Here is a 24,626-nt window from a genome sequence, read left to right as displayed (position 1 = left end):
TCCCCTCTGCCTGAAATACCTAGATAGTCTCAGTTCTTCTGACTGTGCTCAAACCATTCCAGGAAGAGTGGAAAACAAGAAAGATTTGCTGAGATGAGACCTCAGAGAGAGTGAGAGAGAACGACAGAACAGGATGGAGGTTCCTGATACATATATTTTCATTCCTGGTTCGTTTTTGCAGTCTTACAGTGAGTTATAGTCTCAGGTCTGAGGAGATTCCTCCTTTTAACAAATTCATCTTTTACTAGTGAAAACCTTTCAATTTTTTTGCAAAGCCCCACAGCCTCCTGAGAACGTTCACGTGGCTGACTCTTTCCTGCCTCCTGATCACATAGAGGAAGGCACACACCTTTCAGAGGGCAGGTGGGAGTCTCCTACAGCTCAACTAGATGGGACCTGGGGAAAGCTCTGAGCTCCATTAGTTTTTCTCTCAGCATACACAGCAGGTCAAAAAAGGGGGAGATTCTGCTCCCTCCTTCAGGGGACACTTGGTAATGTCTGGAGACATCTTTGGTTGTCACAGCTGGGAGAGTGATGGGGCATGAGCTACTGTCACCTAGCGGACCAAGGCCAGGGATGCGAGCAGGCACAGAACAACTTTCATCAGACAATGATCCAGCCCCCAATGTCACGAGTGTCATGGGTGAGAAACCCTGGTTAACCTAATCATGGACTGGTCCAGAGAAGTCTTGGAGGTAAAAAATGTGTGACAGCCACATTCCAGAGAATTCACATCCCTGAGGTCTAGGAAGCTGTCCTACACATGTCCACGGACTCACCAGAAATGAGCAGAGGAAGATGAAGGAAACGAAGTAAAAATAGGCAAATTCATTGCCGCATTCGTGAGTCAGGATGCCAGAGTTCTTATCACAGGGCTTCCCGCTGAGGCAGGAAAGCATGATGTTGTGCCAGGCCTCCCCAGTGGCACTCCTGAGGGGAGAGAGGGGGCATCAGTGACCTGGGTATGCAGCCCTGGACAACCAACACTCACTCCCAGGGAGGCAGGGCACTAAGGTTAAACACTTAAGCTCTGGAGCTGGACTGATGTGGGTTTGAGTCCCAGGTAAATCACTTTTTTTTCCTCTTTGAGCCTAGAGACGGGGGGAGTTCTCATGCTTGGCTGTGCATTACAGCCCAAGGAGAATGTTTTTTAAAAATGCTGATGCCAATGCCCCCCACTCCCACAGACTTAGTATTAAAGTGACTTGGCTTGGAGACACAGGTATGTTTTAGAAACTTCCCTCTCTCTAGGTGACTGTCATTTCTTATTTCTTCTTCCCTAGGTTACTCTGCTCCAGAGTAACCTTGGGTTCCTTGTCCTCCAACATGACAGCTGTGCTCCTGCCTCAGGACCTTTGCCCGTATCATGCCCTCCACCTGAACTGCCCTTCCCCAGATATCCACATGGCTCCCTTCCTCAACTATTCTGTTCAAATATCATCTCCTTCAAGGGAGGCAAGACCTATTATCCCTCCGTTTCTTTCTTTTTGTTATTAAATGAGAAAATAGTTGTGACAAAATATACATAAATATTATAATCTTAAACATTTAAGTGTATAATTCAATGGTAATAAGCACATTTAGCTGAATGTGGAAGAACTGATGCTTTTGAACTGGGTGGTGTTGGAGAAGACTGAGAGTCTGTGGTGTTGGAAAGACTCTTGAAAGTCCCTTGGACTGAAAGGAGATCAAACCAGTCCATCCTAAGGGAAATCAGTCCTGAATATTCATTGGAAGGATTGATGCTGAAGCTGAAGCTCCAATACTATGGCCACCTGATGTGAAGAACTGACTCACTGGAAAAGACCCTGATGATGGGAAAGATTGAAGGCAGGAGGAGAAGGTGGCAACAGAGAATGAGATGGTTGGAGGGCATCACCCACTCGATGGACAAGAGTTTGAGCAAGCTCTGGGAGTTGGGGATGGACAGGGAAGCCCAGCGTGCTGAAGTCCATGGGGTTGCAAAGAGTCAGACAGGACTGAGTGACTGAATGAACTGAAGCACGTTTAGAATGCTGTGCAACCATTAGCACTATCCATCTCCAGAACCATTTTATCATCCCAAGCTGAAAACTTATATTCCATTAAACACTACACTGCTCCTCTTCCCCAGCCCCTGACAATATTGATATTGAATCGTTTTTTCCCTAAGAATTTGCCCATTTTGGGTACCTCATATAAGTGCAATCATACATTACTTGTTCTCTCATGCCTCCATTTCCCTCTTAATCTTATAATATACTCTTTCCCTCATAATATCCTTTATAATTCAGTTCAGTTCACTCGCTCAGTCATGTCTGACTCTTTGTGACCCCATGGACTGTAGCACACCAGGCCTCCCTGTCCATCACCAACTCTCTCTTGAGCTTGCTCAAACTCATGTCCATCGAGTTGGTGATGCCATCCAACCATCTCATCCACTGTCTTCTCCTTCTCCTCCTGCCTTCTATAATTAGATTACTGATTGTCTGCCTCCCCTATGGAAATATAAGCATCCAGAGGGCAGAGAATGTTGTCTCTGCTTTGTTCTCAGTATTTACAATAGTAAATAAAACAAGTGCTCAATAAACCTCTGATGAATGAAGGAAGGGGCCCTAAGTGCAATCAGAATTAAGAATCAAGCCTCAGCGGTCTATGCAGAATCTGTAAGACTGTTTCCTCATCTGTCACGTGCAGTTGCCAAGAATCCCTTGACAGGATGCTCAAGAAGATTCTATGAGATAATCCCTGAAAAATGCCTTCATGCTTGCATCTCAGGGCTTTCAGCTTCTGCCCTGTTAGGGTCCTTGGGCCACTCCACACCCACCCCAAACCTCACTGGAACAGAAGGAGGAGGGCACACCCCCACCGGAAGAGAAAGACGAGGACACGCCCACCACCGGAAGAGAAGGATAAAAGCGTGCCCCTGCCTCACCGGAAGAGAAGCATGAGGGCCTGGAAGAAGGTCCGGAAGTTATTGTGCTCAGTGATTTGGAATTCATCTTCATCACTGTCCTCATCCTCCACGTCGATGCCGATATTGCCAAACACCTGGGGAATTAGATAGTGATGACTAGGGGTGGCAATGGGTGCCAGAAGCTTCAGAAAAACTCCACTTAACCTACAGTGATGCCTCTCTGAAACGGGCTCCCCTAACCCACCCCTGCCTAAGCGGGGTGGCCCTCCTTGGGAGTGTTCTCGGAACATTCGGGGGCTGGCACTCACCTGCATCCCAATGATGGCGTAGATGAAAAAAAGCATGGCAATCAGTAGACAGACATAGGGCAGGGCCTGGTGGGAAGGAAGGCAATGAAGAATAGTGCTGGGCGCCCCTTACCCATGCTGTTTCCCTCACTGGTCCCAGTGCTCAACCCCTGCAGGTTGGGTGGCCGCATGCTGCCAGTGGTGCCAGGGATGGTGGGCATCTTTGGTGGCTCTGGGAGATTCCCTTTGGAGCCCTCAAGACATACCGGGGGCAGGAAGTTAGAAAAGAGTCCTGCATATAACACATTCCCAGTAAGGCGTATGATATTAATAAAGGCATTTCCACATGATTTCTAGATTCAACCAGAGCAGGCAGGGGGGTGAGGGTGGGGGAGAGATCCTGATTTTTCTTCTTAGCCTGGCAGGGGCAGGGGCAGGGGCTCACCTTGAAGGACTGCACAAAGGTCCAGAGAAGAATTCGGATGGTGTAACCCTGACGGAGGAGTTTGATGAGCCGGGCAGCTCGGAAGAGGCGGAGGAAGCTCAAGTTGATGAAGTTATTCTGGGGAGATGGAGAAAGAGGGGTGACCATTCACCCACCCCCAGGGGCTCAGAGCTGTCACCACTCACAGAGGCCCCTACATGAAGCCAACCAACAGGAAAAAGCAAGCCAGACCCCAAATAAGGAGGGAGAGGAAGGAAAGCACTATTAATGCAATGGTGCCGAGGAAAAAAACTCAAAAGAATGAAGTAGGGGATGGGGAGGAGAAAGGGTGAGAGGGAGGAAAAGGCATCAACTCAAAAGCATAAACCCTCCCTGCCAGCCCCACCCGCAAAGGGGAAAGGAAAGAAAAAGGAAGGAAGAGAAAGGAATGGGGGTGGGGAAGAAATAACAAAAGAACAAGGAAAGAAAATATATCCGAGTCATCCAATCAGGAAAAGAATCGAGGTGGCTTTTGTTTCTCCCAACAACCAAATGCACTGAGACGACAGGACACAAGCGGGCCAAGTTGCCGAATCCATCACACGCGTACGATGCACAAACACCGGGGCGGGGTGGGGGCCGCCAGCACGCTCAGGCCTGGTGGACATGTGCGGGTTCCGAGGGCATGTTATGCTCCGGGCCAGAAATGCATCTGTCGTGGGACTCACCGGGCACCCTGCCCTGCCGAGCTGCCCACCCGCTCCTGCCCGCCCTGACCTCACCCCACGGCCAAGAGGAGCAGCTGCTTGAGCCAATCGGAGAAGCGGAAGAGCATCTTTTCTTACCCCCTTGGCGAGCGGGAATGGGGAGGACGGGAGGGAGCTGGGGCTGTTCGGCTGCAGGGCGAGTCCTCGCTGCCCGCTGAGTCGGAGAAGATGCATTTGGGGCCCTTTCCCCCCTCTCAGGGATGGCTTCTCAGCTTCTGGGACTGGGCGGAGTAGCACGGGACCAGGCCTGCGGGAAGCAGGAAGTACGCAGCGCCCGTGGGTGGGTGAGCTCGCCGTCAGCCCAAGTCCACCGAGGGGCCGGTGCTGGGGGCCGGGAGGTGAGGCTGTCCCTGCCCCCAGGACCTCCCTGGGTGGACCCTGCCTCTGCTCAAAGGCCCCCTGTCTAGTCACTGCCTCTAGTTCCTCCCTCCCGAGCCAGAACCCCGGGTGGGTTTGGGGGTGGGATGGGGAGACAGGGCTGCTGGGTCTCGGTGACTAGATGGTTCCCACGTGACTGTGCAGGGGCTTGCCTGCTGGGGCTTCAGGGGACGCTGTTGGGGTACCAGAGACTGGAAGTCACGCATGGACCAAATCTGGCCAAGGAAGCTTATTGTTGGGCCCAAGGAGCTTTCTTTTAGAAATTAAAAATAGTTGCCTATTAAAGTCAGATTTTCGCCCTCAAATCTGCCTTTTGGGCCACCCTGAGGCTGCATCTGCTGGTAGCAATTACTTGAGGCTCAGATGTGGCCGCCTGCCTTGAAGCAGGCCACATGTCCTCCAGGTCACCAAGGTTCCTGCATCCTAGAAATGGAACTGGTTTCCTGGCTTCTGATATCTGCCTGGGGACCAGAGGCATTTGTGGTATGAGGCATTTCAGGCAGGGCCAGAAACCACTACTGATCAGTGGGTTGGAAGCAGAGGGGCCACCAGGGGACTTGGAGAAGCTCTAGATAAGGCCATGTAGCAGTGTTAAAACTGGCCTAGCCCTCACCCCACAAATGGCACAGGGGTGGTCCTTCAGGTTGCCCCCACAGTCACAGCGACCCTTTTGGCCTCAGAAGTTTGGACAATGAATTGTATGGGCAATCTATCTAGTGCTTCTTGGGGGTTTCCCAGACACTGGATCTAGCTAACTCTAGCCTGGGAGATGAGAGGCAGGAATGGGAGGGGTGGTTCAAAGAATTTCTGAAGATGGCAAGAGGCCTCTGGGTTTGCCAGAAAAGTCTAGGATGCTCTCTGGAACATATCAGTTGACCCTTAGGTAGACATTTAGGATGGAGGAGAGGTGTGGGGCTCCTACCCTGACCACACTGGGCCCAACCACAGTGAGAATGTCTTCAGTGCCTCAAATAAACCCTCCCAACCCAGCTTGACTGTCACCCTCCGTGCCCTGTGGACCTGACTCCCAGCCCTGCTCGGCCACCCATTTGGGACCAGGGCCAATGGCCCAGGTGTCCCCAGTCCCCTCCCACCCACCCCCCAGAGTACAAGCCATCCCTTCATGGGGCGGGGCATAACATGTGGATTCATGCAAAGGCAGACAGGCCCTGGAAGCAGCCTCTGGGGGCTCGGGGCAGAGCAGGGGGTGGGAGCTGCCACCATGCAGGAGAAGCAAGGGGGCTTTGCGGGGGATGCGTGCAGAGAGCATGCTGCCCTTCTCTGAGCCAGGGAGAGAGGAGATACAAGGGGTGGGATGGGGTGGGGTGGGTAGGGGGTAGAGGTGAAAGAGGTCTGGGTGACAGGGCAGGGGAAGTTTCTAGTCTGCCCTCATCCATCCTTCCATCTCCCCCTGGGTCTGCATAGAGTCCTTCAAGTACCTGCAGAACTTCTGACTTCCTTCTTCCTAGTTCCATCTTTCTGTCCACAGCCGCGAAGGAACAGTCCTCTCCTCCAACCCTGCCTAGTGCTTCCTGGTTCTAGGCTGAAGGGGAGGGATGCGGGTCCTGGAAGGCTTGCTGTGTGCAGGGGATGTGAGTGCTTAGAAGGACGTGGGAACCACTGACCTCAGGGCTCCAGAGAAATCCTGCCACTTGAAGACCCCATCTCCAGCCCAGATCTTGCCTCTGGACTCCAGATCCCATAACCACCTGCCTACCCGACTTCTTCCCGGGTGCCCGTCAAGCCTACTGTACCATACTCGTGCTCTTCCCGTTACCTGACCCTTTCCTGGCATTCCCTAACTTCTGTCTCATGGCTCAAGCCAGACTCAAACCCTCCAGGTGTCTCTGTCTACCCCCAGCCCAGACCCGACCCATCCCCAGGTCCTGGAGAGGCGCCTGCTCAGATGGCCAGTCCTCCCACTGTGCCCTCCCTCTTTCGAAGTCATCTCTCACCGGGATTCCTGGTGCTCACTTCCAGCCCAGCCCCCTGCCTGCCTCCTGCCGGCTCTGCAGCTGCAGCGTCTGGTGTAACCACACTTCCTATCACACCTCCTCTGCTCCAGATCCTCCCAGACCCCCACAACAAGGCCGAGTCCTGTCCCTTTCTGACCTCTTCACTTTTTCTAGGTCAGCCTTCCTCCACTCTTTGCTCCAGCCACAGCCTTTCACTTGAAGACCCTGTCCCCTGCATGCTCTCATCTGCCCCAGGACCTTTGCATGTGCTATCCTGGGCCTCCAATGCCCTTTTCTCCCCCTCTCCACCTTGTTAACACTCCTTATACTTCAGTGTGCAACACAGTTAAATTTCAAGTGTGTTTTGGGGCTTATTTGACCAATGCCTACCCTCCTCCCCCACCACCGGACTGTAGGTGATGCAGTGGGGGAGGGGGCAGTGATGGTGTCTGCCTCTATCCCACCCCCCATCTGGAGCACTGACTTGGGGTTCACTAAGTGTCTAGTGGGCGAGTGCTTATGTATGGCTAACTAGCAGGGGAGAAGAGATCCTGGTGCAAAGAGGCCATTCAGGGGCATCCTTCAAAGGGGCTCAGGGGAGGGTGGGGGAGGGGCAGAGGCAGGTGGGATTTCTTCTCTCTCTTTTAAAAATACTTATTTTCATTTATTTGTTTGGCTGCACCAGTTCTTAGCTGCAGCCTGTGGGATCTTTCAATTGTGGCATGTGGGATCTTAGTTCCCTGACTAGGGACTGAACCCAGGCCCCCTGCACTGGGGGCATGGAATCTTAGCCACTGGACTACCAGGGAAGTCCCCAGGTGGGATTTAACAGAGGGAGGAGTGTGCAGTTGTGTAGGGAGCCGAATAAGTGAGGTGAGGGAGAGATGGAGACGGTGCATCCGGGGTGAGGGTGCGGGTGTGTGCAGGGTGGATGGATATAACAGAAGGGAGGGACAGTGTGTGTGTGTGTGTGTGTGTGTGTGTGTGTGTTTGGTGGGGGAGGATCAAGACAGGAAGACTGCAAGAGCAAAAAAGAGAAAGGGAAAGAGAGAGAGAGACAGAGACAGCGACAAAGGGAGAGAGAGAGAAAGAGAGGAGGAGAGTCAGAGGCTGAACAGGAAAGAGCAGACAGCATGTGTGTGCAGGGACTGTGTCTGGGTGGGGGAAGGGGGACAGGAGCGGCTGCATCTCAGGGCTCCAGGAGAGGTCGTCAGCTGGCTGGCCCATCTGGAAGTAGCCAGACCTGAGTCCTGGCTCTTTTGTGTCCGCCTCACCTGAGCCTCTTCGCCCACACACTGCAGGTCCCTCAGATCTCTTCCATCAGACTTGGAGATGCACATTATTGGTCCTCAAGTCCGAAGAGCTCGTGGGCTTGGAACGGAGTGAGGGACTGGTGGAGATTTCCTGGGGCCCTGGGGCTCCGTGGAGCTGAACTGGGACAGGACCGCTGAGAGAGTGGCTGAGGGCTCTGAGTACAGGGCTGTTTGTAAGGAATGCGTTGGAGACCCAGCCAGCCAGCCTGTCCTAGGGGAGGCGCTGCCTGGGGGCAAACCCATCCTTTTCTTTGCAGAAGACACAAACCAACCCCAACAGAAAACCTCAACTCAGAAACCCAGTAAAAACCAGAGGAAGAGAGACTGTGGGAATGAGGGGAGGAGGGGAGTCAGGAGGGTTTGGAGAGAACGACACAGACCCAGAGGGGATAGGAGGGTGCATCAGGCAATCCAAGTTTAAAAAGCCCAGGGCGTGACATGCAATGCTGATGCGAGAGGCGTTCACAGTTAATGTAAGGCATTTAGACTTCAGAAAGAAGTAAGACCAACCGGATTCTAGATGCAGATGTTGAAGATGGAGGGGGAGCGGGCGGGCGGGGGCAGTTGGGGAGGCGTGTTCAGCGTTTTTTAGGTTGATTTGTAACCAGTGCCAAAAAACCAATGGGTTTCGGTTCCCGGGCGGGGAGTGGGGGTGGTGGTGGTGGGTTGGGAGATAGTCATTGGTGTATGAACACACAGACCACGTCATGGATGAACAAATGAATTTCATAGTGCATTTTGATTGGATGAGTTTTTCAGACGGCGTTGTGCCAATATACAGTTTAAAGAGCAGGCATGAAAAGAGACAAGACAAGAAACACAGTCATTATCCATCGCACGCAGGGCAAACCCACCTCACCCCAGCCACTTGGGGGTGCAGCTGAGGCCCAACGGGCCTCACACCCTCTCCCCCTCCCCCAAAACCCTGGGGACTTGCCCTCCCAATGGTCTGGCTCCCCCTGCCTCAGCCTGGCTGAACTCTGCCTTCAGACCTAGTGGGCTTACCTGGGAGGCAGAAAGGGGCTGCTGAGGGCTCTTTGCTCAGTAGAGTGACCACCCACCCCCACCCCCACCCCCACCCCCACCCCATCCCCACCCTGCCTCCAGGTTGGGAGTTTATCCTGTTAAAAGTAATCAAATGCCCACCCTCTATCTTTCCCACCAAGTGATTAGAATTCAGGGCTGGGGTGCTGCCTAACAGATCTCAACCCCAAGTTCATTCACAGTAATAACAGCAAGAACAATAATAATAACCACCATTCGTGAACTAATTCCTGGCTGGTTCTGTGCCAAGCACTTTACGTCAAGCAGTCTGATCTGTTCAAAGTTGCCCTCTCCTGTCCTAGAGCGTCAGCCCACTGGGGGCAGGCATTCTTGTCTGTTTTGCTTTGTCTTTGGCACCTCTACCAGTGCCTGGCATGCAGCAGGTACCTAACTGCACTTCTATAAATGCATGGGTGAATGTGAGGCTTGCAAGGGTCTGATGAGGTTGGTTCTGAAGGTCAGTCCCAAATTCAGGACGAGAAGAGGTAATATAAGTTACCCAAGGTCAAACAGCTTGTAGGGAGGGCTGTTTGACTACTACAATAGTCTTGACATCCCTGAATTGGATCCCATGCCCCATCCTTCCTTCCCATATCTTGTAGTCGGGAGAACAAGCCACTGGGGTCCAATCCTACAGATCTCTTACTGGTAACTAGAGCTTCAATCAACTTCCTCTACCTGCCCTACTGGGGTGGTGGGTCACCTCTTCTAAGCTCTTGATCCAGAGAGATTTTGGTTCAAGGCTGTCTTGTCTTTGGGTGGGTGGTAGGACAATTTTGATTGTCAGGAGGAGCCCAGACCTCTTAAAAACCTAAGACAGACAGTGAGGTCTAAGCTCTGGCTCTCTGCCAGGGAGAGGACAGTGGCCAGATGGAGGTACCCCAATGGGGATAGCCCCTAGCTGGGCATGGCCTCTCTAGAGGAAAGTGTCAGGGCTGAGATGAGGGAAGGGGGGACTTTGGGTTCACTGGAGCTGAAGGCAAAGAACTATGGCCAGAATACCACTTGGGTGGGGGTGTTGGCGGATGAGTCAGAGAATGGTGCCTCTTCGGTGGAGCTTCCCAGTTCTACGAGGCTCACAGGGCAGAAAAGGGGCCCAAATGATCCCTTTCTGCCAAGGGCTCAGTTAGGGACACCCCAGGGAACACCAATGTGCCCTCAGGAGTCACCAGGCCTGGCTGCAGGCCCTCAGGTGTGTCCCTCATTTTCCTGAGCATTGAACATCTGCTTCCCCATCTGTGAAATGGGGCAACACCCTCTTCCTTGGGCCTCACCCCACCCAGGTCTACTCTCTGTTCTTCTCTGCCTGTTCTGAGCGTCGCCCTGGCTTTCTGGCCTCCTGGCTTCTTTCTGGCTGGGTTTGGCCAGTGGAAGTGGCTGGCAGGAGATAGAGGGTGGGAGGAGAGAAGGGGAGGGTATTTCCGCTGATGCTCTGTGCCTGCTTTGGCCTGCCTTTGGTGGGTGCTCCATCCCTCTGTGTCCACGGTTTCTACCAGGTAGCCCCTCTCTGACTTCAGCACCTGGGCAGGCAACAGCTCCCCACGGTGACTGGGCTCCTTCCCTTCTGCTCAGTGAGTGGTCCCTGCTTTCAGATCCCTTCAGTTGAACCCACAAAAGGGATTCTTTTATATGTTCAACCCCCCAACCTGAACCATGAGTTGACCCACATAAAACGCTTGGCACAGTGCCTGGCATGCAGCGAGTGCATGATTCTTGCCACCTATTATTCATTTTTGTTGTTAACATGACAAGGTTGATACCACCCCTGGCCCTTGGCTCTGACATTCTTTGACCTTTTGCTTCCTCTGCAAGGATCTCCTACCCTCCCCCCAGCCTCCCAAGGGCCCTCAAGCCTGCGCTCACTGGCAAACAGCCAAGGAAGGGGTCTGAGACAGGAGCTCTGGGACCCTGAATCTTCCAGACAAGGGGGAAAGACGATGTGGCCCACAGCCCACCACATTGACATCCAGAGACCCCCCACACTGGGAACTCGCCAGGCCTGGGGATACAGGAAGACACATGTCCTGGGGACCCTCTTAAAGCCCTGGGAAAGGTGTCCCCACATTAACCTGAGGGCTGTGGCTCCCTCCTGCCCATGAGCCAGAAGATAGTTCGTTCAAGCAGGATAGACTTGAAGCTGGTTCCCTTTGGACCCCCAACACTGTGTGCTGTTTGGAGGGCAGGGCTCAGCCTTGAGATCCTTTAAGTGTCTTCATTTTCTCAATGAGCTTATCCACAGTATCTATTCATTCATCAGTAGCCAAGATGCAGGGAATTCACACTGCAGTGCTGGGGGCTTTGGACACCCCCGTCTCCCCACATAGCCCCCCTGAGGGACTGCCTTGATTCTGGGGGACCCCTGCTTATCCCTCTTTGGTCAAGGTCAAGTGCTGGCTTGAGTGGCTGTTGGGACCCTCTGCTCCTCTGTGACCTCCTCCTCACCTCTCCCAGCCCAGCCAGGAACTGCCCGGAGAGAAGCTGGCGGGACACTTACCCCAAACTCGGTCACGAGGATGTCGGTGATGCTGCCCAGAACAGTCACAAAGTCGAAGATGTTCCAGGCATCGCGAAAATAATTCTAGAATGGGGACCCACAAGATAGAGATGCCAACGCAGGGCTCCAGGGCTGGCCCCCATGTCCAGCCCAGGGGGCCCATTAGAGGCACAGCTGCAGACCAGTCTGAGTGCCCGGAACAGTTACAGTCAATCAAATAGCAAAATGTATCTTGCTGCTCAGATACCATGTACTCTGAGTGCCCCCTCCCTCCCTGAGACCCCCTCTGCCTCCCCATGGTTTGCTTGATCCCAGAGGGGGGGCCCTCCAGGTGTTGTTTCAGCCTCACTGGTTGGGGTGGGGGGAACAGGGCTGCCCTTCTGGGCTGTGCCTTGATTCTCCAACAGTTCCAAGGGTCCCCTGAGACCGCGGATGCATCATAACTGACGTCACTGGGATCCTTGCAAAGACTGTCAGAGGGAAGGTTTATCACCCACTTTACACAAGGCAACTGAGGCTCAGAGAGCAAAGTTGCTCACCCCAGGCATCAGAGAGGTGAAGAGACAGGATTTGAAGCCAAATCTGTGCAAGTCCAGGGTCTCTGGACAGGACCACGCTGAATCAGGACTGTGCTTACAGCAAACTCGCGAAGACAATGGCCTCTGGGTTCACATCCCGGCTATACTGCCATCTGGCTGTGTGGCTGCGGGTCAATGACTTAACCTCTCTGTGCCTCCGTTTCCTGGTCACCTTGTGTATCTAGTTACACACAAGGCTGTGAGTCTAGTTATAGCCAGTGGGTTGTGAACAAAAGGCAGCAGGAGTCCCCTCTGGGCAAGCACAGTACTCGCCAGAACTCTCTTCACCCTGGGCCTGGTGACCAGCAGTGTTCTAGGTGGCAGCTGCTCCGTGAGCCTGGATCTCTGAGTGACTGAAGGCAAACAGCAGCCCCTCCCCACTCCTGCTGGGTGTCCACAAACCCTTTGTTGACTGGGGCAACTGAAATGTGGGAGTTGTTTGTTACTGCAGCTTAATTTGATCTATCATGACTGATACATCCCTGGGCTGGATTTTGGTGCAACTGGGACACACAAGTATAGTATGCTGTTGTTAAACACTGAAATATTTCACACAGTTTGAGCCCACAATGAGTAAGCACCTCTGCCTGGATCTAAGGGTGTGGCTCAAATAGCTCTTCTCTCAAGGTTCAGTGGGACCCACGCTAAACACAGGCTTTCCCAGCATTCTCACAAAAGCAGAGGGTTCGACAGAGCTTGGACCCCATTCTAAGCAGTCAGCTTCTCCCCTAAGCATCTCACACAGCAGCAGCCCCTCTGCCTCACAGAGACGGACCCGGGCTTTGGAGCCGTGCTTCTCAGGATCAAAGTATTCTAGCATGTATGAATCAAATGTCCTCGGAGTTGGACTGCTTTGGCCTCAAGGCCCTTTTATGGAACATAAGGGTATAATAACAATCTGATAATGCATGTGAGTCACTGAGTGTGGGGTCTGGTATACAGTAGGGCCTCCCAGGTGGTTCAGTGGTAAAAAATCTGCCTGCCAATGCAGGAGACTCAGGAGATGCTGGTTCGATCTCTGGGTTGGGAAGGCCTCCCGGAGGAGGAAATGGCAACCCATGCCAGTATTCTTGCCTGGAAAATCCCATGGACAGAGGAGCCTGGCGGGCTAGTCCATGGGGTTGCAGAGTCAGACATGACTCAGAATGCATGCATGCAGGTTCCCAATAGATGGATGCTGTTTTAGGATGGACAGGAACTCAGGTTCCACTGGCACTTTTGGGTATTTATATAGCTGCTGCTAGGGTCCTACCCAGATGTCCTCATATTTGACTGCGCAACCTTGTCATTCTTCCCAGGGGTGATTTGTAGCAGCATACTTGTTGGGGTAATTAACAGCTTATCTGGGAGCAGCTCTTCATTATGGCTTATGAGCCCTGGGGGTTAAATACCCCAGCTCCCTCACCATGGGTGAGATGACCAGAGTATGTGATCTCTGCTGCCTCTCAGAGGTCCTCCATGGAACTGCACTCCAGTTGCCAGCATTGCTAAGCTGCTCAACAAGACACCCTGTGCTGGCTGCTTTCCCTTCTCTATCTCAGTCCCTCTCTCCCCTGTGCAGCTTCCTGGGGTCACCTTCCAGATAAATCCCTTGCATTCAATTCTTGTCTCAGGCTCTACTTATGCGGGGCCACAAATACAACTTTCTAGGTGGCTGGCCACATGCTTCAAGCCCCATGGACTAGAAGGTCCCCTTCTATCATTTAAATTCCACATGGGGAACTTGGGGCTTCACCTAAGACTGAAGGGGGAGGCTCAGTGCAGAACTGTGCAGGATAATCAGGGGTGGAGGAGATGGGGTTCCAGGCCCTGGCAGATTGCATCACTTCATCACCAGAACATTGACTGAGAAAAAAAAAAATCACAAGACACAGCTGCACTGGGCAGTTGGGTCCAAGCTCATGATCCCCTCAGCTCTGGCTGGGTGTGTGGCTCTCTCATTTTGTAGATGTAGGTAGACACAGGAACAAAGAGGCTGAATGCTTTGCTTTTGGTCACACTTCTAGAAAGGGGCTGAGTGCTCAAGTAGGGGTGCTCCAGGACGTCCCAGGTGGCTCAGTGATAAAGAACCACCTGCCAGTGCAGGAGATACAGGTTCGATCCTTGGGTCGGGAAGATCCCCTGGAGGAGGGCATGGAAATCCACTCCAGTATTCTTGCCTGGAGAAACCCATGGACAGAGGAGCCTGGCAGGCTACAGCCCATAGGGCTGCAAAAGGGTCGGACATGACTGAAGCAACTGAGCACTCAAAACATGCCAGGCTTCTCCCTCAGTCTCCAGACTCGCATTCTTTGCGTTTGAGGTTTGCAAGAGCTCTTCTGAGGGAGACACAGAGGATGGGCTTTTCTTGTGATGGAGGAGAGAGGGGAGGTGACAAAGCCTGAATACAATCAGACTCGAGGTCTGTCTTGTGCCAAAGCTGACACTTTTTACCACCTCGGGAAGCTGAGGTGAGAACCCAGCCTCCGTGTGCTAACACCATAAGCTGCAGGTCATTCTTCTTAGGGAGGTGGGCTAAGCATATTCTCAAGTGCTTGACAGGTAGGCCTCCATATCCTCAGGTCTCACATCTGTGGATTCAACCAACTGCAAATCAAATGGGTTGAGTCCTCGGATGCAGAACCTATAGATATCGAGGGCTGACTTACCTGCAACCTCTTGGATGCAGTATGAGAACACATGGTTTGTATCAGTGGTACAGTTCATACTGGTAACCCTGGGGGGGTCTGGTGTCTACTTTTAAGACAGAAGGAAACTCTAAAGTCCAATTAGCAGCTGGTGAAACATACAAGTGTAATTTTTTCACATCTCATTTCATGGGTCCACAGATCCCTTTGGGAGTCAACAGACCTCAGGTTAAGGCCACTTGCACTGTTAGCGGGTCATGAATTACATTATGAAAAGGAGGGGCAGTATTTTCCTGGCAGGACAGTGGTTAAGACTCTGCTTCTGCTGCAGGGGGTGGAGGTTCCATCCCTGGTTGGGGAACTAAGATCCCATATGCTGCGGGACCGGCAAATAAAAACGGGGTGGGGTACGAACATGGAATCACGACAATACACAACCTCAGAGTACAGGGCATATTCTAACGGGAGATACGGGTTCTGACACAATTTCATTTCGGTTGGCTGCACTTCTGTGCGGGCTTCCCAGGTGGCGCTAGTGGTAAAGAACCCACCTGCTAATGCAGGAGACTTAAGAAACGCGGGTTCCATCCCTGGGTCGGGGAGATCCCCTTCAGGAGGGCATGGCTACCCACTCTAGTATCTGGCCTGGAGAATCTCACCGACAGAAGAGCCTGGCAGGCTACTGTCCAGGGGTCGCAAAGAGTCGGGCATGACTGAAGCGATTTAGGATGCATGCATGCATGGCTTCATTGCAAAGTGTATTTCTTACTGCAGATTGTGGCTAGAACAGTTTGAATGCTATGGACTTGGCTTGTCTGGATCTCCGTTTCCTTATCTCCAAAATAATAATTACCTTCTCTCATCACATCATTTAATAATATGCACAGAGTTTGGTGTTACTTGGTAAGTATGAGAACACCTAAGATATGGGATCTGTGTGCACTGGAGGGATGCTCAAGTCACCACTGGGGTTGGGGGCAGAGGGGCCAGGTGGGGAGACCACCACCAGCACCCAGTGCTCCTCTGGGCTTTCCCTTAACCCACAGCTCTAGCCCCATGGCCGGACTTACCAGAATCCCAAAAGCCATGACTTTGAGCACACATTCCAGCGAGAAGAGGGAGGTGAAGACGATGTTGAACACTCTCAGGGCATTTTCATAAGCCACAGAGGCCCCGTAGAACTAGATGAGAAAGGAGGAAGAGAAAGGGGGTCAGTGGGCATGGTATTGGGGAACGCATGTAGGGGTGCAGGGGTGGCTTCATGGCTGTCTTTTCCTCGGGGCAGGCAGGGCTGGGACACTTGGCTTCCCTCTTGATGTCCTGTGGAGCCAGCCTGAGCTGCAGCCCAGCTCTTCACTGGCTCGGCTCATCTTTCCACATCAAAGCAAAAATTCCTTTCTTGAGCCCTGTCTTAACAGTCAAGAACCCAGGACAGCCTGGCCAGATGGGGCTCCTTGTGAAGCAGGAGGATGTCTCCAGCATCCTCTTTGTAATTTCCAAAACTTCTTACTTATTTATGGCTACGCTGGGTCTTGGCTGCTGCTTGGACTTTCTCTAGTTGTGGTGAGTGGGTTTCTTGTTGTGGAGGCTTCTCTTGTTGCCAAACATGGAGTCTAGGGCACGAGGGCTCAATGGCTGCGGCCTGAGGGCTTAGCTGCCCTGTGGCATATGGAAGCTATGGTGGCTCAGATGGTAAAGAATCTGCCTGTGATGCTGGAAACTGGAGTTGGATTCCGGGGTTGGGAAGATCCCCTGGAGAAGGGAATGGCAACCCACTCCAGTATTCTTGCCTGGAGAATTCCATGGACAGAAGAGCCTGGAGGGCTACAGTCCATGGGGTCGCAAGAGTCAGACACGACCGAGAGACTTTCACTTTCACATGGAATCCAGAGCCTTTACGTCTAACTACCAGGTTGCATGTAAAGGCTTCCCTGGTGGCTCAGATGGTGAAGAATCTTCCTGCATCGCAGGAGAGCCGGGTTTGATCCCTGGGTTGGGAGGATCCCCTGGAGTAGGAATTGGCAACCTGCTCCAGTATTCTTGCCTGGAGAATTTCATGGACTGAGGAGCCTGGCAGGCTACAGTCCGTGGGGTCGCAAAGAGCTGGACACAACTGAGCGACTAACACTTTCACTTTCTTTTCACTTTCACCAGGCTACAGGAAATCCGGAAGATGGAAGAAACCAATGCACCCAGAGGTGAGACAGTTTTCATTTAATTCATCTGGTTTCCTCAGAAGCTTAATAGTGGGGGCGGGCATGGAATGGTTGGGGTGGGGAGGGGCAGAAGACAGAAATTTAAACGACAAAAAATTGGAGACCATGTGTAGCCACTTAGATCTTGGCTCAACAACTCACTGTGAAAGACATTTTGGGGACAACTCAATATGGATCTTCTGGTGTTAACACTAATCTTGTCAAGTATAAGAACATGTGGGAAAATGTTCTGATTTTTTAGAAATGCATACCGAAGAATTTAAGGGTGAAATAGCGAGCTATCATTTAAAATACTTAAAAAAATAGATGAAATATCCAGAATAGGTACATCCATAGAGACAGAAAGCAGATGAGTGGTTGCCAGGGACTGGGGGAAGGGGGCTGGGGAGTGACTGCTAATGGGGATGGGCTTCCTTTGGGAGGGATGGAAATGTTCTGGAAATTGGGGTGGTGGCTGCAGACATGATGAACGTAATAAGTGCCACTGTACACTTAAAAATGGGTAATTGTGTTATGTGAGTTTCAACTCAATTGAAAAAACGAGAAAAGAAATAGGTGAAGCAAACACAGCAGAAGTTCTCTGTGGGTACCCCTGAGGATGGAGACTGGGTGTTTACAAGAGCCTGGATAACCAGCATGTGGTCCAGGGACCTGCAGCGTCAGCGTCACTGGGATACTGGTTAGAAATGCAGAGTCCCAGGGCCACCCGGACCTTCTGAAACAGAATCTGCATTTTAACAAGATGCCCAGATGATCTGGGAGCAGGCTGAGAAGGGCTGTGCCATTCTATCCTTCTCTCTTTTGTTTGTTTACAGCCGTTCATGATCTTAACAATGGAAAGACAAAAGCACTTGCTTGTAGAGAGGAGTTTTCAGGTGAACACAGACACTGCTTTTTTGCCTATTCAAAAAGAGTCAATAGTCAGGACTTCCCTGGTGGTGCAGTGGATGCGAGTCCCCCTGCCAATGCAGGGACATGGGTTCGATCCCTGGTCTGGGAAGATTCCACATGGCGAGAAGCCACTAAGCCCAACCCACGCACTAGAGCCTGCAAGCCGCAACTACTGAAGCCCGTATGCCTAGGGCCCGTGCTCTGCAACACGAGAAGCCACCGCAGAGAAGCCCGCGCGCCGCAGTGAAGAGTAGCCTCCACTTGCTGCCACTAGACAAAGCCTGAGCACAGCAGTGAAGGCCCAGCACAGTCAAAAATAGAAAACACGAGTTAAAAAAAATCAACAGCTAAATTTATAGAGTGTTTTTAAGAATCTAGAAATGTGCTAATGTCTTTGCAGGAATTTTCTCATTCAACCCTAATCCCCACCAGGCGTATGGAAGGTGCTATTTTTTAAATAATTCTCATTTCATTGACAGGGAAACCAGGGACTTTGGAGATGACCAGTGCATCTCATGCCATTGGTCACAGCTCAAGGTTCAGTGGTGAATTAAACAGCAGAGCTGGGCTCAAATTCAGACCTCGGGTCTCCGAAGCACAGGGTCAAAGGTCCTGACTTTTCACTCTGAAGAGGCTCCTTGGCTCTAAGGGTTACAAGGTCCTTACCTGTCCTTTCCTCCTCATTTCATTCATCACACATTTATCAGGGGGCTCTTGTTCCCCTGGAGTCATGGCCTCTCTGAACCCCTGGAATTTAGCGGTGATCAGGACTTGTCTCAGCCCCTTGGAGCTCACAGGTGGGTGGCAGATGGTCAGACAACCCAATACTGATACTGTGACATGTGCGGTAACAGATAGGATGGGACTTCCCTGGCAGTCCAGAGGCTAAGATTCCGAGCTCCCAAAAAAGTAGTAGGTGCCAGGTTTGATCCCTGGTCAGGGAACTAGATCTCACATGCAAAATTAAGAGATACTATGCTACAGCCAAATGAATAAATATTAAAAAAACCACCAAGTAGGATGCTTGCTAAGACCTCATATGGTCCTGGGAGACCACGGAAGGCTTACCAGAGGAAGGGCTCTGCAGGGGCAGCAGGAAGGGGCTGGCCAGATGGAGTGCTGGGCATCGTGTGACACGCAGAGGGGACAGCAGGAACAAGGGCTTGGTGGTAACAGAGTGTGGTCTGTCTGGGAAACTTCTAGTGGGTTCCATCTTGCTAGGGGAGGACGGGTGTGTGGGGCAGGGGAGCAGGGGGCATGGCTAAGCCGCGCGGCGGGGAGGAGGGCTCACCTTCATCATGAGCACGATGGTGTTGAGGGCGATCATGGCCATGATGGTGTACTCGAAAGGCGGGGACACCACGAACTGCCACATGCGGTACTGGAAACTCTGCTTGTTCTGCGGCATGTGCCGGGTCAGGGGTTTGGCGCTGATGGCAAAGTCGATGCAGGCCCTCTGTGGGAGAGAGTCCGGTGGCGTGAGGGCCGGAGGCAGGAGCGAGGTGGCTGCACATTGAGCAGCCTTCAACTCACCCAACACAGCTCTCCTGCACATTTGCCCAGATGTCTACCTCTCTTACCCTCTCCCGTTTCCCATAAACTCATTACGAATGCTTTCTTTTCCCGACAGCTAGGGCTCCTTGAGAAGTTACCATGGGCCAAAACTTATGCTGGTACTCATCGAATCCCCTCCGCAAACATGATCAGTGGGTATTATCAGTAGCCCCACTTTGGGATTCATGTCAATGTATGGCAAAACCAATACAGTATTGTAAAGTAAAATAAAGTAAAAAAAAAAAAAGTAGACCCACTTTGCAGATGAGGAAAATAAAGGCTCAGAGAGGTTAAGTCACTTGCCTAGGGTGGCACAGCTACCAACTGGGCGAATCTCAAATTTCAACCAGAGTCTGAATGGTTAAAAGCCTAACCATTCTTTTTTCTCTTAAAAAATTGTTATTGAAGTATAATTGATTTACAACATTGTATTGATTTCTGCTGCACAGCAAAGTGACTCAGTTATACATATATATATTCTTGGCATGGGCTTCCACGGGGGCTCAATCAGTAAAGAATCTGCCTGCAATTCAGGAGGCCCTGGTTCGATCCCTGAGCCAGGAAGATCCCCTGGAGAAGGAAATGGCAACACACTTCAGTATCCTTGCCTGAGAAATCCCATGGACAGAAAACCCTGGCCAGCAACAGTCTCTGGGGGTCACAAGAGTTAGACACGATTTAGCCACGAAACCATTGCCAACATTCTTTTCATGTTCTTTTCCATTATGGTTTATCACAGGATGGTGACTATTGTTTCCTGTGCTATACAACAGGCCTTTGTTTAATCCATTCTATATAGTTTGCTTCTGCTAATTCCAGACTCTCAATCCTTCCCTCCGCTCCCCTACATGACAAGTCTGCTCTCTCTGTCTGTGAATCTGTTTCTGTCTTGTAGACAGGTTCATTTGTGTTGTGGTTTAGATTTCACTTACAAGTGATATCGTATTTGCCTTTCTCTTTCTGACTGATTTCGCTTGGTATGATAATCTCTAGGTCCATCCATGTGCTGAAGACTAACCACTCCTTCTTACCAAATGTTTAGGTTCTCTTTCTCTTTGAGGGAGGCAGACAGGGAAGAATAATGATTATTTAGTCTTAAGGGGCAAAGGAGCAGAGGAAGAATGCGTTCTAGGTCCTCTTCCTAGCCTGCATGATTCCAGAAGGGCAAACAGTCATGCTTATACTCTCTGGTGGACTGGATTTTCTTTCATTAATGTTCTCCACCCCTCTCTGGGAGAGACTGTACCTCTTTGCCCCCAGTGAAATCAGATATGGACATGAGACTGGCTCTGGCCAATGAAATTTGAGACGTGACACGTGTTTTGCTGTTCTCTTTTTTTAATCTGAAGTTTCTCAGAGGGGAACCAGAACAGAGACGACAGGGAGCCTGGATATGCAGTCCCATCCGTTTGTGCATATCTGGTGCTGAGATTCCAGGCATGCTTGTTACTGCATCATAGCCTAGTCCAAACTGACTGATACACACACAATCCCTCTTTCCTCTGGGAACCCCAAGAAGAGCTACCCTTCATGCAGAGTGGCTTCTGCTTGGAGAATGCTGCTGTGCCCTCCCCAGATGCCCCCAGACTCTGGTTCCTCTGTGTGTGTGTGTGTGTGTGTGTGTGTGTGTGTGTGTGTGTGTGAGTGGTGGGATGTCAGTTTTTAAGTGGGGATGCAACTGGAAAGTGGTACCTCATTTTTCTCCAGGCTGTACTCCTCCATCATCTTGTCCCCCTGCTCCTGGAAGGTGATGATGATCAAGGCCACAAAGATGTTGACGAAGAAGAAGGGGAACACCACAAAGTAGACGACGTAGAAGATGGACATCTCCATGCGGTACCCGGGGCTGGGCCCCTGGTTCTCGAAGGTGGCGTCCACAGAGTGCTTGAGGACCCTGTGAGGACCAGGGCGGGGAGCGGGACAAAGTGAGGCAGGGGAGCAGGGATGCAGGACAGTGTCAAGAGGAGACAGACCAGAAAGGAAGAGTAGTCACTGTGTCTGACGGTGGTCCCAGTGGCTGCTTTATGAAGCCATAATCTTCCCAACACTCTCTGTCTTTGGGGAGTGCTGACAACAACGTCAGTATTGTTGTCATACTGCCCTGTATCGAGGGCTTATTATGTGCTAGAAAAGATATTCAACATTTTATTTATTTTTCCAGTAACCCTCTCAGGAAGGTTATTACAGGCTCCATTTTTCACACAAGGAAACTGAGGTTCAGCAATTGAAAGTGACTTGCTGTCGATCACCCACTGAGATGGGGTCGGGTTGGGATTTGAAAACGGGTTTGTAGTCATGTATGGGAATGGGTCGGGGGTCATGGAGGCAGCGGTGTGTGTGTGTGTGTTTAAGCACAGGTGGTGGCGGGAACTGAGGAGGTGCAATGAGAATGCACATGGGAATGAGTGTACCTGGCTGCTCCGTGCGGTTGCACAGGTCACGCACTGCTCAAGGGCTCTGCACCTAAGGGGCACCGTTCAGATTCGTGTGTGTTAATGATGATAATTTTTTGGCAGGGAGCCCTCAAGTGCCTTCTTTGAGCGAGATCGTTAAGTATATTACTGCAATGCTTTCCTGACAGATGGAAGTGACGTCTGTTGAGGAAGGGGCATCTAAAAATTCGCTCAAAGGTGTCTAATGGGCAAGCACTGGTCCCATGTGTGTGGGTACTGTGTGTGGGTGAGTAGAGAGGCATGTGTTGGTTAGGGCATTTGGTGAGCGAGGGAAGCAGATGAAGATGCTGAAGACACAAGCTGGAATCTTACCAAACCGTCTACCTGCATTCAGCAGAGACCTCTGGGAGGGGGACCGGGACTAGGGTGAGGAGACCGAGGCACTTGCTGAGACACAAATTCAGGGAGTGTCAGACCCCCCAGTAATTGAGATAAACAGCATTTTACCCCAATGTCTAGTATTTTCTGCAATTTTTTAAAAAGATTTTTTTTGTTTGATGTGGACCATTTTTAAAGCCTTTATTCAATTTCTTACAATATTGCTTCTGTTTTATGTTCTTTCAGTTTCTGGCCTTGAGATATGTGAAATTTTAGCTCCCCAAGCAGAGACTGAACCCGCACCCCTTGCATTGAAAGGCAAAGTCTTAACAACTGGACCAGCAGGGAAGTCTGAACTGCCAGAGAAGTCCCATTCCTGCAATATTTTAGAAAGTCAAAAGAAATGCCCCAAAGCCCATGATGAACAAAATATCAAGCATTTAAATTCTGGGGATTTCCCTGGTAGTCCAGGGGTTAAGATTCCACACTTCCAATTCAGGGGGTGTGGGTATGATCCCTGATTGGGGAACTAAGATCCCACATGCTGTGTGCAGCATGGTCAAAAAAAACAAAACAAAACAAAACAAAACCAAAAAAAACACCAACCTAAAAAACCTTAAATTTTGGGCTTCAATTTTAATTTTGGCATGAGTTAGTCTCACCCATATCACCCTAGCTCTAACCCTGTCTGGGATGGATTGGTCCTGACTTGGAGAATGTCGCGTCCACAGCCCCGTCTTGGAGATTTAAGGGGATGGGACCACCTGTGCACCTACGTGCAGCCTTTCTGCAAATCAGAAACAGTGCTTGTTCTGGGAGCATGAAGGCCCACACACTCAAGGGTTAGGCAAGCCGAGGGATGGCTGGATCTCTACCCTCCGAAGCCCAGTCACACGTGGGGGCTGCTGCTGTAGTGCATTTTGTATCTTGCATTGTCCCCACTTCCGGAAGCCAGGAATGAACCTCTCCTTCCCCAAGACCTTTCTCAGCACCGGACTCTCAGACCCTTCTCTCTCCTGCCCCCGGGCCCCCCGCCCCTCTGAGCTCCTCCTGTGGGGCTCTCTGCCTGGTCCACTTACTGTGGCCAGCCTTCTCCCGTGGACACGGTGAAGAGGGTCAGCAGCGCCCAGAGCACGTTGTCATAATGGAACTCATACTTCTTCCACTCTCGATCCCTCGCCTTCACCTCATTCTTCTCATAGAGGAGGTACTTGCCGCTGCCACGGAAAATGGGGACCGTTGGTAAGTGGGGGGGTTTCTCCAGTGGCTCAGTGGTAAAGAATCTGCCTACCAATGCAGGAGACCTCAGTTCCTCTCCTGGGTTGGGAAGATCCCCTGGAGGAGGGCAAGGCAACCCACTCCAGTATTCTTGCCTGGGAAATCCCATGGACGGAGGAGCCGGGCGGGCTACAGTCCATGGGGTTGCAAAAGAGTCGGAGATGACTTAGTGACTGGACGACAACAACAAGTAAACAGAGGGAAACCCATCTTTGGCTCCAGAGAGAGAGAGAGAGGAGGAGGAGGAGGAGGTGGAGGAGGAGGAAGAGGAGGAGGTGGAGGAGGAGGAAGAGGAGGAGGTGGAGGAGGAGGAGGAGGAGGAGGAGGGGAACACCAGCCCACACTGCCTGTCACAGCCTGCAAAGCAGCAACACCCCGTTTCTCCCTGGAGTGTGTGTGCATCCACTGGGAGACAAATCCATGAGTGCCACAGCCTGAGTCCAGGGGGAGAGGACTCAGATACTCACATCCTTTTCTAACTTGAACACTTCTACTCCCAATGGTGGGAGCGTCGGGCTCGCGGGGTGGTTAAGAGCAAGGAAGGAGAAAGGCACATTTTGGGGTTCATCAGACCAAGGTAGGCAGCTGCTGCTCCTTCTCAGGGTAGGATACAAAGGTTAGGCCCAGACTCTTAGCCTAATGCCTGGGATCTTTCCAATTTCAGCCAACAAAAAAGCAACTGGGAGCCCTTTGCCACATAGTAAAATGGGCATCCCTGGTGGCTCAGTGGTAGAGAATCTGCCTGCAAAGCAGGAACTGAAGGAGATGTGGGTTCAATCCCTGGGTCAGGAAGATCCCTTGGAGGAAGGCATGGCAACCCACTCCTGTATTTTTGCCTGGGGAATCCCATGGACAGAGGAGCCCGCTGGGCTACAGTTCATAGCGTCACAAAGAGCTGGACATGACTTAGCATGCATGCGTGCATGACCCTTTATACTGATGACAAAAGCAACAGTGACTGAGCATTTGGTTAGTGAGAGGCTCAGCACTTTCCTGGACTGAGTCTAGAAAATCCCATCAGGAAGATGACCCAAAGATGGGGGGATTTCAGGTCCACAACCTCTGAGCTACAATTGCCAAATCCAGAAAGCTCTGAAAACCTAACATTTTTTCCCTAATGGCAGTTGGAAAATTCCAGCCTTCAGATCAAATC

The 24,626-nt window shown here is 51.5% G+C and overlaps 1 protein-coding gene and 1 long non-coding RNA gene across 4 annotated transcripts in view; one reads left to right on the top strand and one right to left on the bottom strand.

Annotated features, from left to right (window-relative positions):
• LOC138440860 (uncharacterized) overlaps nt 1-22,794 on the top strand; it is a 31,623-nt gene extending 8,829 nt beyond the window's left edge. For both annotated transcript variants that reach the window (XR_011257163.1, XR_011257162.1), the window contains 2 exons: nt 16,918-16,961; nt 21,132-22,794. This is a non-coding gene — a long non-coding RNA (uncharacterized lncRNA). The remainder of the gene's footprint in view (nt 1-16,917; nt 16,962-21,131) is intronic.
• CACNA1A (calcium voltage-gated channel subunit alpha1 A) overlaps nt 1-24,626 on the bottom strand; it is a 250,937-nt gene that overhangs the window by 25,165 nt on the left and 201,146 nt on the right. For both annotated transcript variants that reach the window (XM_069590901.1, XM_069590900.1), the window contains exons 27-35: nt 23,275-23,412; nt 21,117-21,318; nt 19,162-19,326; nt 15,834-15,944; nt 11,559-11,642; nt 3,629-3,745; nt 3,205-3,270; nt 2,915-3,030; nt 780-930 (exon numbers count right to left, since the gene is read on the bottom strand). In XM_069590901.1, coding sequence (XP_069447002.1) covers nt 780-930; nt 2,915-3,030; nt 3,205-3,270; nt 3,629-3,745; nt 11,559-11,642; nt 15,834-15,944; nt 19,162-19,326; nt 21,117-21,318; nt 23,275-23,412 — 1,150 coding nt within the window. The remainder of the gene's footprint in view (nt 1-779; nt 931-2,914; nt 3,031-3,204; nt 3,271-3,628; nt 3,746-11,558; nt 11,643-15,833; nt 15,945-19,161; nt 19,327-21,116; nt 21,319-23,274; nt 23,413-24,626) is intronic.

The sequence above is a fragment of the Ovis canadensis genome, chromosome 5 (assembly GCF_042477335.2).
Source record: "Ovis canadensis isolate MfBH-ARS-UI-01 breed Bighorn chromosome 5, ARS-UI_OviCan_v2, whole genome shotgun sequence".
NCBI lineage: Eukaryota > Metazoa > Chordata > Mammalia > Artiodactyla > Bovidae > Ovis > Ovis canadensis.
The sequence above is the reverse complement of the archived record's forward strand: the minus strand, read 5'-3'. Positions and strand labels throughout refer to the sequence as shown.